At 45.0% G+C, this 15,920-nt stretch overlaps 2 protein-coding genes across 3 annotated transcripts in view; both read right to left on the reverse strand.

Moving 5' to 3' along the window:
* Nucleotides 1-546: 546 nt before the first annotated feature.
* fpgt.L (fucose-1-phosphate guanylyltransferase L homeolog) lies at nt 547-4,809 on the reverse strand. The gene is made up of 4 exons (XM_018257248.2): nt 4,366-4,809; nt 3,502-3,669; nt 2,317-2,409; nt 547-2,177 (listed from the first exon to the last, which is right to left on the reverse strand). Exons 1-4 carry the CDS (start codon nt 4,436-4,438, stop codon nt 787-789), a joined length of 1,725 nt encoding a protein of 574 aa, XP_018112737.1. The 5' UTR covers nt 4,439-4,809; the 3' UTR covers nt 547-786.
* A 4,068-nt stretch (nt 4,810-8,877) lies between these two features.
* The window catches only part of dennd2b.L (DENN domain containing 2B L homeolog), a 71,938-nt gene continuing 64,895 nt past the window's right edge, over nt 8,878-15,920 (reverse strand). For both annotated transcript variants that reach the window (XM_041589691.1, XM_041589690.1), the window contains 6 exons: nt 13,726-13,903; nt 12,894-12,935; nt 11,279-11,390; nt 10,761-11,000; nt 9,855-9,941; nt 8,878-9,449 (listed from right to left, as the gene is read on the reverse strand). In XM_041589691.1, the coding sequence (XP_041445625.1) occupies nt 9,415-9,449; nt 9,855-9,941; nt 10,761-11,000; nt 11,279-11,390; nt 12,894-12,935; nt 13,726-13,903 (694 nt within the window). In that variant the 3' untranslated portion in view covers nt 8,878-9,414. The remainder of the gene's footprint in view (nt 9,450-9,854; nt 9,942-10,760; nt 11,001-11,278; nt 11,391-12,893; nt 12,936-13,725; nt 13,904-15,920) is intronic.

A 15,920-nucleotide genomic window follows, 5' to 3' on the forward strand; every position in this document is an offset into this window, starting at 1 on the left:
AACACGAGACCCAGACAGGAGAACAAGCCAAGGCAATAAATGAACATAAAGCCAATTAATTTTATTGTATCAAGTCACCTGATCCTGTAGAACTCAATCACTTTGTCTGGCAGCCGGGAGCCAACTTAGTATAACGACCAATAGATCAGCTCAAATTAATGAGGCTAAGGGGCCCCTCTGATGCTGGGAGCCGGATCATAATAATAATAATTATAATAATAGCAGTGTCATATGATACATTGTAACTAACAAAATATTCTTGTATTCTATATAGTGACCAGTAGGTGGCAGTGTGTTTATTCTTATCACAATGATAAAGGGTCATTGTACAGGTGTGTGTTTATTTATATAGTATATTTATATAGCACTTATGGTCTACACAGCACTGTACATATCAATAGAAAATAAATAACTATACACTATACGTATAGAATTGGATTCAACTTTATGCCTCTGTTCCTCCCATACATTTTGAGTTTTATTTCTTTCTCCTGTGAGGTTTAATCTGATCAACGGGAAACAGAGTAACAAACAGACCAAGTCGCATTCGTTTAAATACTTTAATAAATTATTCAGAAGCCTCACAGATATCACCAAACTATTTTAATTTTTCATGTTATCCTGCCCTGATCAGTCACAAAGTTGGCAGGGGCACAAATAATCACTCACCCCAAATCTCCCCTTAACTGACCTTCAGACTGGGCCCCCTTAGCTCATAACAAGGTTACAGATATATAGAAACATTGGGGTGTCACCCTGCTATAGTTCAGGGGTACCAGGACAAGGTTACAGATTGTGAGAGACAATGTCCGTGTAGAGAAGTTGCCGGAAGTGGAGCATGGCTTCCACATCTTTGTGCAGGAGAATTTCCTCCATGGAGACCCTTTTAACGTTTCCCAGAATCCCCAGAGACTCCCCGCAGGCTGCGCCCCCCAACATTTCTATAGATAATTTAACAGAATCTGCTAAAGTCTCCCCCACTGGGAATATTCGGGCGGTCCACAGACTCAGAGCTTTTGGGTCCCCGGAAAAAAGTTCTTGTGAAACACGAATTCCCCAGAGATTCAGGCATTTCGATAGGCTCCTCCCACAGAACTGAAGGGAACTGACATCGGCCAAGGAGCTGACACTTGTTTTTAAATTGTCGTCTATGCCCAAAGCGACTGTTGAATACACGAGCTGCTCCCCCACCCTCAGGCTAAATGAGCTGACGAAGGATTTGGGGGGGACGTGAGATCCAATAGGTAAAGAGACGCCACTAACGATACAGTGTCCCCCTATAGTAACATCGGGGCCCAGTCTGGAGTATTCCACCACTGAGTCCGGCGAAACCGCGGCTGTCGGGTCCAGAACGCTCTGAATGACGCACGCCGTTTCTTCGGCTCCACCTGGGACGAGGCTAAAAACCTTTGACCCCAACCCAAGTTGTGCCCTGAGTTGGGGGTCGGAGGTGAAGTGGCGCAGATATTCCCGCGTGGTTCCGATGTGGTAGAACTTGGAGTTATTTAACAGGACGACGGCGAATTCGGTGCCGCGTAGGAGATAATAGATTTTCTTCCTGACGTCCGTCAGTTGGGATTCGATTTTGGAGACGTTCGCCACGTTTTCCGTGTATTCTGCGGTGGCGTCGGGCCCCAGCGCCTGGAGAAAGTCCCCGTAGGCGTCGATTTCACAGGAAAGCCCCCCCAGGTCACGGAAGAACCCCAGTAACCGTCTCACAGTATAATGGTCCATATAGAATAAACTGTCCGTATATACGACCTCAGCATCCGGCATACTGCCTTCTGATTGGAGGATATTGACGGCCCCTGATTGGTGCATCTTCTCAATGGAAGGTTTATGGAGATAAGACTTGCACTGTCTGTACTGAAGCTCCTCGTACCCCGGAACAGAATCCCCCAACACAAACACCCCGTGCGTCGTACCGATAGTTAATGTCGAGGGATGCGCCAGGGCGGTGATACCCGGCCTATCGAATGCGACCGCTAAATCGCCGCTGGCGTAAAGTTCAAGGTCATCGGCGCAGGTAACTAACACCCCCGGCTTCATGTTCCTGGGAAAGTCAATGTACATGGCTAATTTCACGTCCAGCATCTGATAGGTCGGCTCCCCGAGGGGCAAAGCCGTGAAAATCTTCCCCAGGGCACTGGCATTGGGCAGGCGCTGACTGTATCCACCTATCAGAGAAGAGAAAGAATCAGGCGCTGCTGCTCCTTTAAATCGGATTAAACCAAATCGACATACATTAACATTCAGCAAAGGAGCCGATGGAAAAAGATTTTCCTGTCCATTAATAATGTTTAAACAATAACTTACCGGCGTGAATTAGCATAACTGTAACTCTCTCCAGCTCAGCCGCATAGATCTGCTCTAAACACTGAACCGAATACAGAGTCGATCCCCCATTACCTGAAATTAGAATTAATATAGTGATGAATATATAGCCACCTTTATATGGTCACAGAACAACCCCTCAGTGACTTCTAATATCCTTATCATTTACAGTAGGGGGTACATTATCCCTTATAATACATGAGTGATACTCAGAGTTCCTGTATAACTCAGCCTGCAGCCTTGTGCCTTTATATGGTCACAGAACAACCCTCCAGTGACTTCTAATATCCTTATCATTTACAGTAGGGGGTACATTATCCCTTATAATACATGAGTGATACTCTGAGTTCCCTGTATAACTCAGCCTGCAGCCTTGTGTCTTTATATGGTCACAGAACAACCCCTCAGTGACTTCTAATATCCTTATCATTTACAGTAGGGGTACATTATCCCTTATAATACATGAGTGATACTCAGAGTTCCCTGTATAACTCAGCCTGCAGCCTTGTGCCTTATATGGTCACAGAACAACCCCTCAGTGACTTCTAATATCCTTATCATTTACAGTAGGGGGTACATTATCCCTTATAATACATGAGTGATACTCAGAGTTCCCTGTATAACTCAGTCTGCAGCCTTGTGCCTTTATATGGTCACAGAACAACCCCTCAGTGACTTCTAATATCCTTATCATTTACAGTAGGGGTACATTATCCCTTATAATACATGAGTGATACTCAGAGTTCCCTGTATAACTCAGCCTGCAGCCTTGTGCCTTTATATGGTCACAGAACAACCCCTCAGTGACTTCTAATATCCTTATCATTTACAGTAGGGGGTACATTATCCCTTATAATACATGAGTGATACTCAGAGTTCCCTGTATAACTCAGCCTGTAGCCTTGTGTCTTTATATGGTCACAGAACAACCCCTCAGTGACTTCTAATATCCTTATCATTTACAGTAGGGGGTACATTATCCCTTATAATACATGAGTGATACTCAGAGTTCCCTGTATAACTCAGTCTGCAGCCTTGTGCCTTTATATGGTCACAGAACAACCCCTCAGTGACTTCTAATATCCTTATCATTTACAGTAGGGGGTACATTATCCCTTTTTACTTTATTTGCCCTTTTATACTCTCGTTTCTAAACTAAAATCTCACCAATTTTTGGTCCTGGTGGATCAGAAAAGACGTGATAACGAACCCCAAGAGGAAGTTCTTTCCGCACCAGTTTCTCGTTGATCTGCAGTCGATAGGCCAGCTCTTGCTGCCGGTCAGCGGCCGTAATGACCACTATGTCCCAGAATTCCCCAGGCTGCACCTCCTTCCCTGGATATGTACGAATAATAACACAGAATCAATGTACCAATTAAAGTGACTCAGTACAGTGTAGGGCTGATGGCTGCAGTGCAGGAAGGGTGGAAACACGTTAACCTGAACTTGCATTGAACTACAACTCCCAGCATCCCAAAGAAACAGCTGGAAGTTTGCCAGGGACCTTGGGAAATGCCCCTCATCTTTAGCATAAAACCAACAGAGCAGAGAAGTCCTGGAACCCTTATGGGAACCTGTGGGAGAGCTGCCAGACTGGTTGGACAAGGGGTCGGACAAGGAGCCGGAAGTGCTGCAGGAAAATAGCTCCGCTGGACTGAATTTTATTTTGAAGGGTAACTAAGCACTAAAACATTAGATGCCTGAAGAATACAGGAATTCCCACGGAGCGATATAAACGGCCCCCATACAATACCGAGTAACAAGAACAGAAACAACTTTTGCAGAACTACAACTCCCACAATCCCCTGCCAGCTCAGAGCAGCTAAGGCATTCTGGGAGTTGTAGTTCATATCAGTGACAAAGCCACAACCATCCCAGAACACAAAGTCGATTGTTAGCTCTTCTGTTTGAAGCCGGAGAGAAGCCGTGTTGTTACAATTAGTTACTGATGATACATGAGTAGATACATAGTTACAGCTGCTTGTGCACCAATAGACAGACACCTCCCATATTACCCATGAGCCCCTGTACCTCTGAGACTGCCATACTGCTTGAGCCGCCGGTGGGTTTCCCTTTGAAGCCGGACCTCCTGACACTCAGACATCCTGATTCACTAACTGCCACCTCCCTCACTGTAGTGACATCACTTGGTCATGTGACCAGACTCTAGCTGGGAGGGGCTAAAGGAATTAAAGGGGAAAAGCACAAATGAAAGACAAAAGGCAAATATACATTGTAGGGACTAAAGTGCTTAGAGAAGCACCTTCAGCAAGTTCACATCAATTTAATTTTACCCTTTTTAAGCCTTTAAAGCTTTTCCTCAGTGCAAAATATACAGGAGTATCTCAGCCTTCAGTCTTGTCGGGTCTCACCTTTCTAATCTGTATAACAGAACATTCTGTCCCAGTGGCTGCACAGATCCTATCTGATCCCCATTGGAAGCAGCAGTCCTGTCCTGCTTTATGGCAGCTGAGATTCTAGCTATCTGTATAACAGAACATTCTGTCCCAGTGGCTGCACAGATCCTATCTGATCCCCATTGTAAGCAGCAGTCCTGTCCTGCTTTATGGCAGCTGAGATTCTAGCTATCTGTATAACAGAACATTCTGTCCCAGTGGCTGCACAGATCCTATCTGATCCCCATTGTAAGCAGCAGTCCTGTCCTGCTTTATGGCAGCTGAGATTCTAGCTATCTGTATAACAGAACATTCTGTCCCAGTGGCTGCACAGATCCTATCTGATCCCCATTGTAAGCAGCAGTCCTGTCCTGCTTTATGGCAGCTGAGATTCTAGCTATCTGTATAACAGAACATTCTGTCACAATAATAATAAAGGGAAAGGATCCATTTATAAAATAGTTATTTAATGTACAAATAGCAGCAGTAAACACAATATTATAATGGAAAGTTGTGCCTAAAAAATAGGATCCAGTTTTAAAAACAAAATGGGGTTCATTCATTACACCCCACAATTCTGGCTGTTGCTATTAACCCTTTAAGCACAAAATACAAAGAGTTTGATATTCCCCCCGAATGAGAAGAATTAATATTAGTTAAACAACGACCGTATATACTCCTTGGTACTTTAGCAAGTCTCTGCTGTCTCCCCGGGGCCCAAAGTAAATACCTCTTTGCTCTTCCGTAACCCCGTCCTGCCTCTGTGTCTCTGTGTGGGACCCCCCTTACCTGAGTCTCACTGGATATTCAGTCTTCTCTTTTGCTCCTTCTTACAAAGTATCACATGAGTCAGTTACACTTACAATGATTCCCATTCCAGTAACAAGAGTAAAATACAGTTTCCTTGGAGTTCCAGTGCCATCTTTGCCCACTCATTAACCCTCGTTACTTGCACCCAACACCTCACCCAACAACTCGCCCAGCTCCTCGCCCAACACCTCACCCAACAACTCGCCCAACAACTCGCCCAGCTCCTCGCCCAACACCTCACCCAGCTCCTCACCCAACACCTCACCCAGCTCCTCACCCAACAACTCGCCCAGCTCCTCGCCCAACACCTCACCCAGCTCCTCACCCAACACCTCACCCAGCAACTCGCCCAGCTCCTCACCCAACACCTCACCCAACAACTCGCCCAGCTCCTCGCCCAACACCTCACCCAGCTCCTCACCCAACAACTCGCCCAGCTCCTCACCCAACACCTCACCCAACAACTCGCCCCAGCTCCTCGCCCAACACCTCACCCAGCTCCTCACCCAACAACTCGCCCAGCTCCTCACCCAACACCTCACCCAACAACTCGCCCAGCTCCTCGCCCAACACCTCACCCAGCTCCTCACCCAACAACTCGCCCAGCTCCTCACCCAACACCTCACCCAACACCTCACCCAACAACTCGCCCAGCTCCTCACCCAACACCTCACCCAACAACTCGCCCAGCTCCTCGCCCAACACCTCACCCAACACCTCACCCAACAACTCGCCCAGCTCCTCACCCAACACCTCACCCAGCTCCTCACCCAGCACTTTGCCCAACACCTCGCCCAGCTCCTCCAGGAGGAGGTGTAAATGCCACCAGTCAGATATGAAGGTTTCAGCCTATTCTCTGGCCTTGAATGGTGCAGCACCTGAGTGTAAACCTCTTTGCTCACTACTGTTGAACTACAACTCCCAGCAACAACACATATACATGTCAGCACCGTACGCCAAATGCTGACAGACAAGTGAATTTTACACCCGCTCTTTACAGATCAAATAAACCCAAGGTGAGAAAGGTTCTGTTTTCAGGTGTGACTATAACTCTCAACTCCCTCTCTACTGTCTAAACTGCCCAGTCCATTCCTTCTCCCAGAATCCTTTATAAGACGCCAGCCTGGCACCAGCCGGATACTTAACTCCCTCAGTTCTCTCTAATTGTGACAATGATTGTCTGCACCCCCAGGACCCAATTAGAAATAATGTAAATATATTTCACACTATCTGATCCAGACTGAAATAAAATCATGCCGTAAATATGGTTATTTTTATTTAGCTGCTTATTTCCAGATATGTGGGGAGATTTGCACAGAGGCTGGAATTCAGAAGGAGGGTACAGGGGGCTCTTGGTCCCCAGATCTTACAGAAAATAAATTCCATTATGTTTTGTTTTATTATAGGTAAGTAAGGTTAGACTCGTTATAGAAGCATACCCGTGTTGTTGCTGAACTATAATCCAGAAGAAAAAGAGAGGTGAGTGCTTATTTGTACCCTGGGTACCCCTGGAACTATAGCAGGGTGACAGTTACCCCAATGTCTGTGATATCTGTGCTGCCATACTTTTATGGGATCTCTCTGTACAGTTTATAGACAAACTTAGGGGACTGTTCCTGCTGAATTGTGCTTAGTACAGGGAATACCTATGCTGTCATAGTTTTATGGGATCTCTCTGTACAGACTATGAGCAAACTTAGGGGACTGTTCCTGCTGAATTGTGCTTAGTACAGGGAATACCTATGCTGCCATAGTTTTATGGGATCTCACTGTACAGACTATGAGCAAATTTAGGGAGCTGTTCCTGCTGAATTGTGCTTAGTACAGGGAATACCTATGCTGCTATAGTTTTATGGGATCTTTCTGTACAGACTATGAACAAACGTAGGGACTGTTCCTGCTGAATTGTGCTTAGTACAGGGAATACCTATGCTGCCATAGTTTTATAGGATCTCTCTGTACAGACTATGAACAAACTTAGGGGACTGTTCCTGCTGAATTGTGCTTAGTACAGGGAATACCTATGCTGTCATAGTTTTATGGGATCTCTCTGTACAGACTATGAGCAAATTTAGGGACTGTTCCTGCTGAATTGTGCTTAGTACAGGGAATACCTAGGCTGCCATAGTTTTATGGGATCTCTCTGTACAGACTATGAGCAAACTTAGGGACTGTTCCTGCTGAATTGTGCTTAGTACAGAGGAATACCTATGCTGCCATAGTTTTATGGGATCTCTCTGTACAGACTATGAACAAACGTAGGGACTGTTCCTGCTGAATTGTGCTTAGTACAGGGAATACCTATGCTGTCATAGTTTTATGGGATCTCTCTGTACAGACTATGAGCAAACTTAGGGGACTGTTCCTGCTGAATTGTGCTTAGTACAGGGAATACCTATGCTGCCATAGTTTTATGGGATCTCTCTGTACAGACTATGAACAAACGTAGGGACTGTTCCTGCTGAATTGTGCTTAGTACAGGGAATACCTATGCTGCCATAGTTTTATGGGATCTCTCTGTACAGACTATGAGCAAACTTAGGGGACTGTTCCTGCTGAATTGTGCTTAGTACAGGGAATACCTATGCTGTCATAGTTTTATGGGATCTCTCTGTACAGACTATGAGCAAACTTAGGGACTGTTCCTGCTGAATTGTGCTTAGTACAGGGAATACCTATGCTGCCATAGTTTTATGGGATCTCTCTGTACAGACTATGAATGTTGGAGGAGTGTTTGTAGGAAGATAATATCTGTATATTCCCAGTACACACACCCTCCTGCTGCTCTGTGAGACTATAGCGACCCCCAGTCAATGCTAGAGAGGGGCCTGCGCAAGTCTCAGCCATAGACAATTCATTGTGACATGTGGCCTTCCTGCAATGCACTAATTGGGGAAAATAAATAAATATAAACCTACCGGGTGCAAAGCTGGATCTGGTTCCTTTGACAATTGTAAAAAACGAAAACCAATTGAAAATTATCTCAATATATCCCTCTCTACATCATACCAAGAGTTAATTTAAAGGTGAACAACCCCTTTAAAGCCCCAGAGTCATTAACTGTTTCCTCTCTCTCACTCTGGGGCCCCAGGCCTGTCCTGGTATCACCCAACAATATTAACCTCAGTATCACCTGGGCATGGGAGGGGCACAAGCATGACATCATTGCACTTGCACCCCAGTCACATGACTGAGGAGGGTCGTTTATTAAAGGGTAAGTACTGAAATTGCTCGTGGAGCTCATTTACTAAAAATAACTGAAATTCATCTTTTTTTACCCACAATGCATCATTTCCCCCAGAATTTCGGCACAATTGAGAGGCGAGAGACGCGGGAGTTTCTGTACACGGTTTATTGGACACACTCATACTATAAAGGGTTGTACCTATTCTTGGCAGCAGGGGGGGCACAATCTTCGTCTCTGGGGCATTAGGCGCAGTCATAGTGCAGAAGGGGCAGAATACAGTTTACTGACCATAAAACACAAATTAACAACGTTCCTCATTAACAAGTGTAATTAGAGGCGGAGCCAATAGGACGTCTCCCTTCCACTGATTCCTCCTCATCCTCAGTCTCATACACATTGTCTCATCCCAACGCAGTGGTTCTGTAGGAGCTGCCACACTGCCGAGTCGATCCCCAGGCAGAGACGTGACTCCTGCTCTCAGCAACACGTTTACCACAGATTCCATAGAAAAAGCCTACGGCGCATTATTTACAATATATATATAAGAATCCGGCGGAACCGGCGGGGCTTTTACAGTGGTTTTAATTTGGGGCGCCACATTTCCTCCCTGGTTTAGAGGGGGACCCCCAGCTCCGGGTATAGTGCTATAAAGTCATTAATATGAACTACCAGGAGGGGGCGCAATGCTCAGTTTTTCTTATGAAGAAACTTCATTTTGTTGCCTGTGTGGGAGAGAGAAGAGGAAAAGTATCAGCAGAGGAACCAAAGGCTGCAAATCACCCCTGATATATATATTTTATATATATATATACTGTATACTCCCAGTCATAATATATACACTGTATACTCTCACTCATAATATACATACATACTGTATACTCCCAGTCATTACACAATATAATGTGCCATATATATATATATATATATATAATATATATATATATATATATATATGTATATATATATATATATATATATATATATATATATATATATACACACTGTATACATGTACCTCCTCTGTAGCCCTGCTGTATATGCCTGTAGTAGCAATGTAGTCCCCCAAACCTCTTAATCTTCCCTCACTGCACCCACAGATTTACTAATCCCCCGGGATTGAAACTCACCAAGTCCTCTCCAAAACTTATTGACTCCACTCTGTTCTGTGTCCGGCAGCTCCTCCAAGTACTGCTCCACCCTCCGCTCAAAGAGACCTGTAATGAGAATGTTCTGTTATACAGATAGCTAGAATCTCAGCTGCCATAAAGCAGGACAGGACTGCTGCTTACAATGGGGATCAGATAGGATCTGTGCAGCCACTGGGACAGAATGTTCTGTTATACAGATAGCTAGAATCTCAGCTGCCATAAAGCAGGACAGGACTGCTGCTTACAATGGGGATCAGATAGGATCTGTGCAGCCACTGGGACAGAATGTTCTGTTATACAGATAGCTAGAATCTCAGCTGCCATAAAGCAGGACAGGACTGCTGCTTACAATGGGGATCAGATAGGATCTGTGCAGCCACTGGGACAGAATGTACTGTTATACAGATAGCTAGAATCTCAGCTGCCATAAAGCAGGACAGGACTGCTGCTTACAATGGGGATCAGATAGGATCTGTGCAGCCACTGGGACAGAATGTTCTGTTATACAGATAGCTAGAATCTCAGCTGCCATAAAGCAGGGCAGGACTGCTGCTTACAATGGGGATCAGATAGGATCTGTGCAGCCACTGGGACAGAATGTTCTGTTATACAGATAGCTAGAATCTCAGCTGCCATAAAGCAGGACAGGACTGCTGCTTACAATGGGGATCAGATAGGATCTGTGCAGCCACTGGGACAGAATGTTCTGTTATACAGATAGCTAGAATCTCAGCTGCCATAAAGCAGGACAGGACTGCTGCTTACAATGGGGATCAGATAGGATCTGTGCAGCCACTGGGACAGAATGTTCTGTTATACAGATAGCTAGAATCTCAGCTGCCATAAAGCAGGACAGGACTGCTGCTATTTTAATGACAGTTTTACCTTTTGCCCGGCACTTTCGCAGTTCTCTATCCTGGATGAAGCCGGTGAACATCTGAGACTCCATAAAGACCTCTAGGAAGCGTCGGATGCTCTTGGAGGCCACAGACTTGCGGAAAGTTTCTCTCTGAAACACTCGCTCCCCCCTCTCGTTCTGCACAAGGAACAGGGAGTAGTGGCCGATGGTCTCCACGAAGAAGCGGATAAAGACCTCCGAGACGAGAGCATTGAGGGAGTTGTATTCTGTACAGAGGGGACACAGTGAGGAATTTGGAAAGAAAAGTGAAAAAACATTAATTCTATTACTTCTGCAGTGGGTAAGGGGGGCGCAGGCAGCTCTAAGCTTGTTGCTATGGTCGGTGACCCCAGCTATTAGACACCAGAATAATGGGGGTTTTCCTACAAATTCAAAAATTCTGGGATTTTATTTTGCGAATGCCGCTGTTTCCAGTATAGAGAGGGCGACTGACATTAATACACAGACATTTCCCATAATTCTGTTCTATGGGACAGACACGCACCTTCATCAGAGTCGCTGTCCGAGTCTTGATTGATCAGATCGTTTTTCCGCTCTAGCGCTTGTTCCAGGGCCGCTTGTAGCTTCCGAGGTAACAGGGAGTCTTCATCGTCCATCTGTCGGGGGAGGGGAGATCACATACGTCTCAGAATGAGAAGCACAAGGTTTTATAGCACCACCTGCTGTCTGAGAGACGCACTGCAACTAGAACTCTCACCCATGATCCCCAATGATCAAAAAAGGTTTTCTCAGTCACCCTACAATAGTTCCAGGGGTACCCAGGGTACAAATAAAAACTCACCCCAAATCTCCCCCTAACTGGCCTTCAGACTGGGCCCCCTTAGCTCATAACAAGGTTACAGATATATAGAAACATTGGGGTGTCACCCTGCTATAGTTCCAGGGGTACCCAGGGTACAAATAATCACTCACCCCAAATCTCCCCCTAACTGACCTTCAGACTGGGCCCCCTTAGCTCATAACAAGTTTACAGATATATAGAAACATTGGGGTGTCACCCTGCTATAGTTCCAGGGGTACCCAGGGTACAAATAAACACTCACCCCAAATCTCCCCCTAACTGACCTTCAGACTGGGCCCCCTTAGCTCATAACAAGGTTACAGATATATAGAAACATTGGGGTGTCACCCTGCTATAGTTCCAGGGGTACCCAGGGTACAAATAATCACTCACCCCAAATCTCCCCCTAACTGACCTTTAGACTGGGCCCCCTTAGCTCATAACAAGGTTACAGATATATAGAAACATTGGGGTGTCACCCTGCTATAGTTCCAGGGGTACCCAGGGCACAAATAAGCACTTACCCCAAATCTCCCCCTAACTGACCTTCAGACTGGGCCCCCTTAGCTCATAACAAGGTTACAGATATATAGAAACATTGGGGTGTCACCCTGCTATAGTTCCAGGGGTACCCAGGGTACAAATAAGCACTCACCCCAAATCTCCCCCTAACTGACCTTCAGACTGGGCCCCCTTAGCTCATAACAAGGTTACAGATATATAGAAACATTGGGGTGTCACCCTGCTATAGTTCCAGGGTACCCAGGGTACAAATAAACACTCACCCCAAATCTCCCCTAACTGACCTTCAGACTGGGCCCCCTTAGCTCATAACAAGGTTACAGATATATAGAAACATTGGGGTGTCACTATAGTTCCAGGGGTACCCAGGGTACAAATAAACACTCACCCCAAATCTCCCCCTAACTGACCTTCAGACTGGGCCCCCTTAGCTCATAACAAGGTTACAGATATATAGAAACATTGGGGTGTCACCCTGCTATAGTTCCAGGGGTACCCAGGGTACAAATAAACACTCACCCCAAATCTCCCCCTAACTGACCTTCAGACTGGGCCCCCTTAGCTCATAACAAGGTTACAGATATATAGAAACATTGGGGTGTCACCCTGCTATAGTTCCAGGGGTACACTCATTAGGTGTTCCAGTTTATTTCCCCACTGTTGGTTCTAAGGGCTCAGTAATGTCAAGGCCCAGGGCAGTCAGTGAAAAACCCCTCAAGGTCGGTGTGATATAAAGAAGCAGCAGGAGGATTGGGGGATAATATGACATTTTATTCTAAACACTAAATTCACTTACCTGCCGTAGAAAACGGTCTGAGCCCAAATCCACCATCAAGGCCTTAAAGGATGAATAAAGAAGAATTAATACATCTCTATAGGGCAAATAAAAAGAAGGATTTCCTCTTAAATACAAAAGGAATTGGGACCAAAACTGAATCAGTTAAAGGGGAGCCGTCACCCAAAAAAATTATTCAAAATCCTATTTTATCACATTAGTCAAGCAAAATGAACTTTAATTACACTGTATAAATTATTTGAATCTTGTTCCCTTCAGTCTGGGAATTCAAAATGATAGCAAGCAGGCAGCAGCCATTTTGTAGACACTGTTATTAAGACAAGTCTTGCATCATCTCAAAATCTTGTTTGTGCACCAGAATGGGGGACCTGATGTCCATTTCTATGCACTGGCTACACAATTAAATGTTAAAGAGAACGGGGGAATGTGGGGAGAGCAGTGATTTCTAGGAAGTGCTGAATGGAAAGTGAAAGTAATTGCCTGCCCCGCCTCTATGCCCGTGGCATAGAGGAGGGGCAGACAATATTTGATTGACAGCTGAGATTTTTAAATGAGCTTACAACGGCCATGAATGCTTTGATAAAAAATAGAAATTGGATTTCATGTTTAATTTGAAAAGGACTTTTATTATACAGATTTTTGTGTCTGGGTGACAGGTCCACTTTAAACTATGAACAAAAGCCAAATTGAAATACGTTTGGCTGCAATACCCCATCATTACCAGCAGGTGGAGCCAAGAGAAAGGCAGGGATAGAAGTGATTACTGCAGCCAATTTTAAATCAAGTTTTTTTAAAGGGACCAGAGCAGCTCAGCCCAATATCATGTCCTCACCTCTTCCACAGGCAGTTCCTTCAGTTTAGGCAGCGAGCTGGACAGCAGGCCGACCAGGAAAGGGGTTGGGCAGCAGACGATGTCAATCATAGAGGAGGGCAGGACAGGAATGAATGTATGTTGCCAGGAAAAGGGGTACAGTAGGGCCACAATGGCGTGTGAACAGCTGGACAGGGTACTGGGGAAATAAAACACGAGAGTGAGTCTGTAGGTGGTGCTGGTAAATTCTAGGGGCAGTTAGGGAAGAGGAGGAAACTATAACTTAGGGAACCCCCTTCCCTCTGCCCTTCCCCCCACCAATGCACCTCAACATAAAGTCCTGCATTCAATAAAAGAGGATAATGGGATTCTCTGCAGCTGAAAGGGTTAATAATGAACCTCAGCCTTTCAGATTCGGGAGACAGAAGACGTGGCCCAGACACCAATGGGTTTCCAGCTGATTTACTGGAACGTTACACTGGAACAAGCTAAGCAAATTTCCATGGGTCAGGGAAAGTGTAAGCTCTTCTGCCGCTGCGGAACTTCCAGGCCCAGAACCACAGGACAGGCACCCGGGAATCCAAACTCTATTTGTGGTCTGGAGCAACTATACAAATCTGCCCCGAAATAATGAGACTCCAGGTGTGTAAACAAGCGCCCCCTCCTGCATCCCCCAATTCTACTGTACTGGGGTGATCCAGATCCTCCATCTGTGCTCAGCAATAATCCCCTCCCCTCATACAGCTCATGTATTATAAGGGATAATGTACCCCCTACTGTAAATGATAAGGATATTAGAAGTCACTGAGGGGTTGTTCTGTGACCATATAAAGGCACAAGGCTGCAGGCTGAGTTATACAGGGAACTCTGAGTATCACTCATGTATTATAAGGGATAATGTACCCCCTACTGTAAATGATAAGGATATAAGAAGTCACTGAGGGGTTGTTCTGTGACCATATAAAGACACAAGGCTGCAGGCTGAGTTATACAGGGAACTCTGAGTATCACTCATGTATTATAAGGGATATTGTACCCCCTACTGTAAATGATAAGGATATTAGAAGTCACTGAGGGGTTGTTCTGTGACCATATAAAGACACAAGGCTGCAGGCTGAGTTATACAGGGAACTCTGAGTATCACTCATGTATTATAAGGGATAATGTACCCCCTACTGTAAATGATAAGGATATTAGAAGTCACTGAGGGGTTGTTCTGTGACCATATAAAGGCACAAGGCTGCAGGCTGAGTTATACAGGGAACTCTGAGTATCTCTCATGTATTATAAGGGATAATGTACCCCCTACTGTAAATGATAAGGATATAAGAAGTCACTGAGGGGTTGTTCTGTGACCATATAAAGGCACAAGGCTGCAGGCTGAGTTATACAGGGAACTCTGAGTATCACTCATGTATTATAAGGGATAATGTACCCCCTACTGTAAATGATAAGGATTTAAACTGTGTTCTGAGCTGACAGGTAAATAACGATACAGCCAATAACACTGCACTAAATACACTGATGATGTCATTCTGCTGTACGATGACCTGGTTATGACTCAGGGCTGAGCGGATTACTGATGACAAATTTCTATATAAAACTCCCTTTTATAAATCTGGAGACAATTCTGTGGTTTTGATTGAAATCCTACAGGAAGTATAAATCGCCTTGGGAGGTTTCAACCCACATATGAATAGTTTTTATCCAGAACAAATTTCCCAGAAACTAAAGTTAATTGTGCAGCGTCAGGGAAAGGAGCTCAGGTAATGTTTAGCTACTGCATCATAGGACTGGTTAGTGATTTCCCATAATATCTAACAAACTTACATCTTGGTATTATCTACTAACAGTTCAGCAGGAACAGCCCTCTACATTTGCTCATAGTCTGTACAGAGATCCCATAAAACTATGGCAGTATAGGTATTCCCTGTACTAAGCACAATTCAGCAGGAACAGCCCCTAAGTTTGCTCATAGTCTGTACAGAGAGATCCCATAAAACTATGGCACATAGGTATCCCCTGTACTAAGCACAATTCAGCAGGAACAGTCCCCTAAGTTTGCTCATAGTCTGTACAGAGAGATCCCATAAAACTATGGCACATAGGTATCCCCTGTACTAAGCACAATTCAGCAGGAACAGCCCCTAAGTTTGCTCATAGTCTGTACAGAGAGATCCCATAAAACTATGGCACATAGGTATTCCCTGTACTAA

This window comes from Xenopus laevis, chromosome 4L (assembly GCF_017654675.1).
Source record: "Xenopus laevis strain J_2021 chromosome 4L, Xenopus_laevis_v10.1, whole genome shotgun sequence".
NCBI classification, from domain to species: domain Eukaryota; kingdom Metazoa; phylum Chordata; class Amphibia; order Anura; family Pipidae; genus Xenopus; species Xenopus laevis.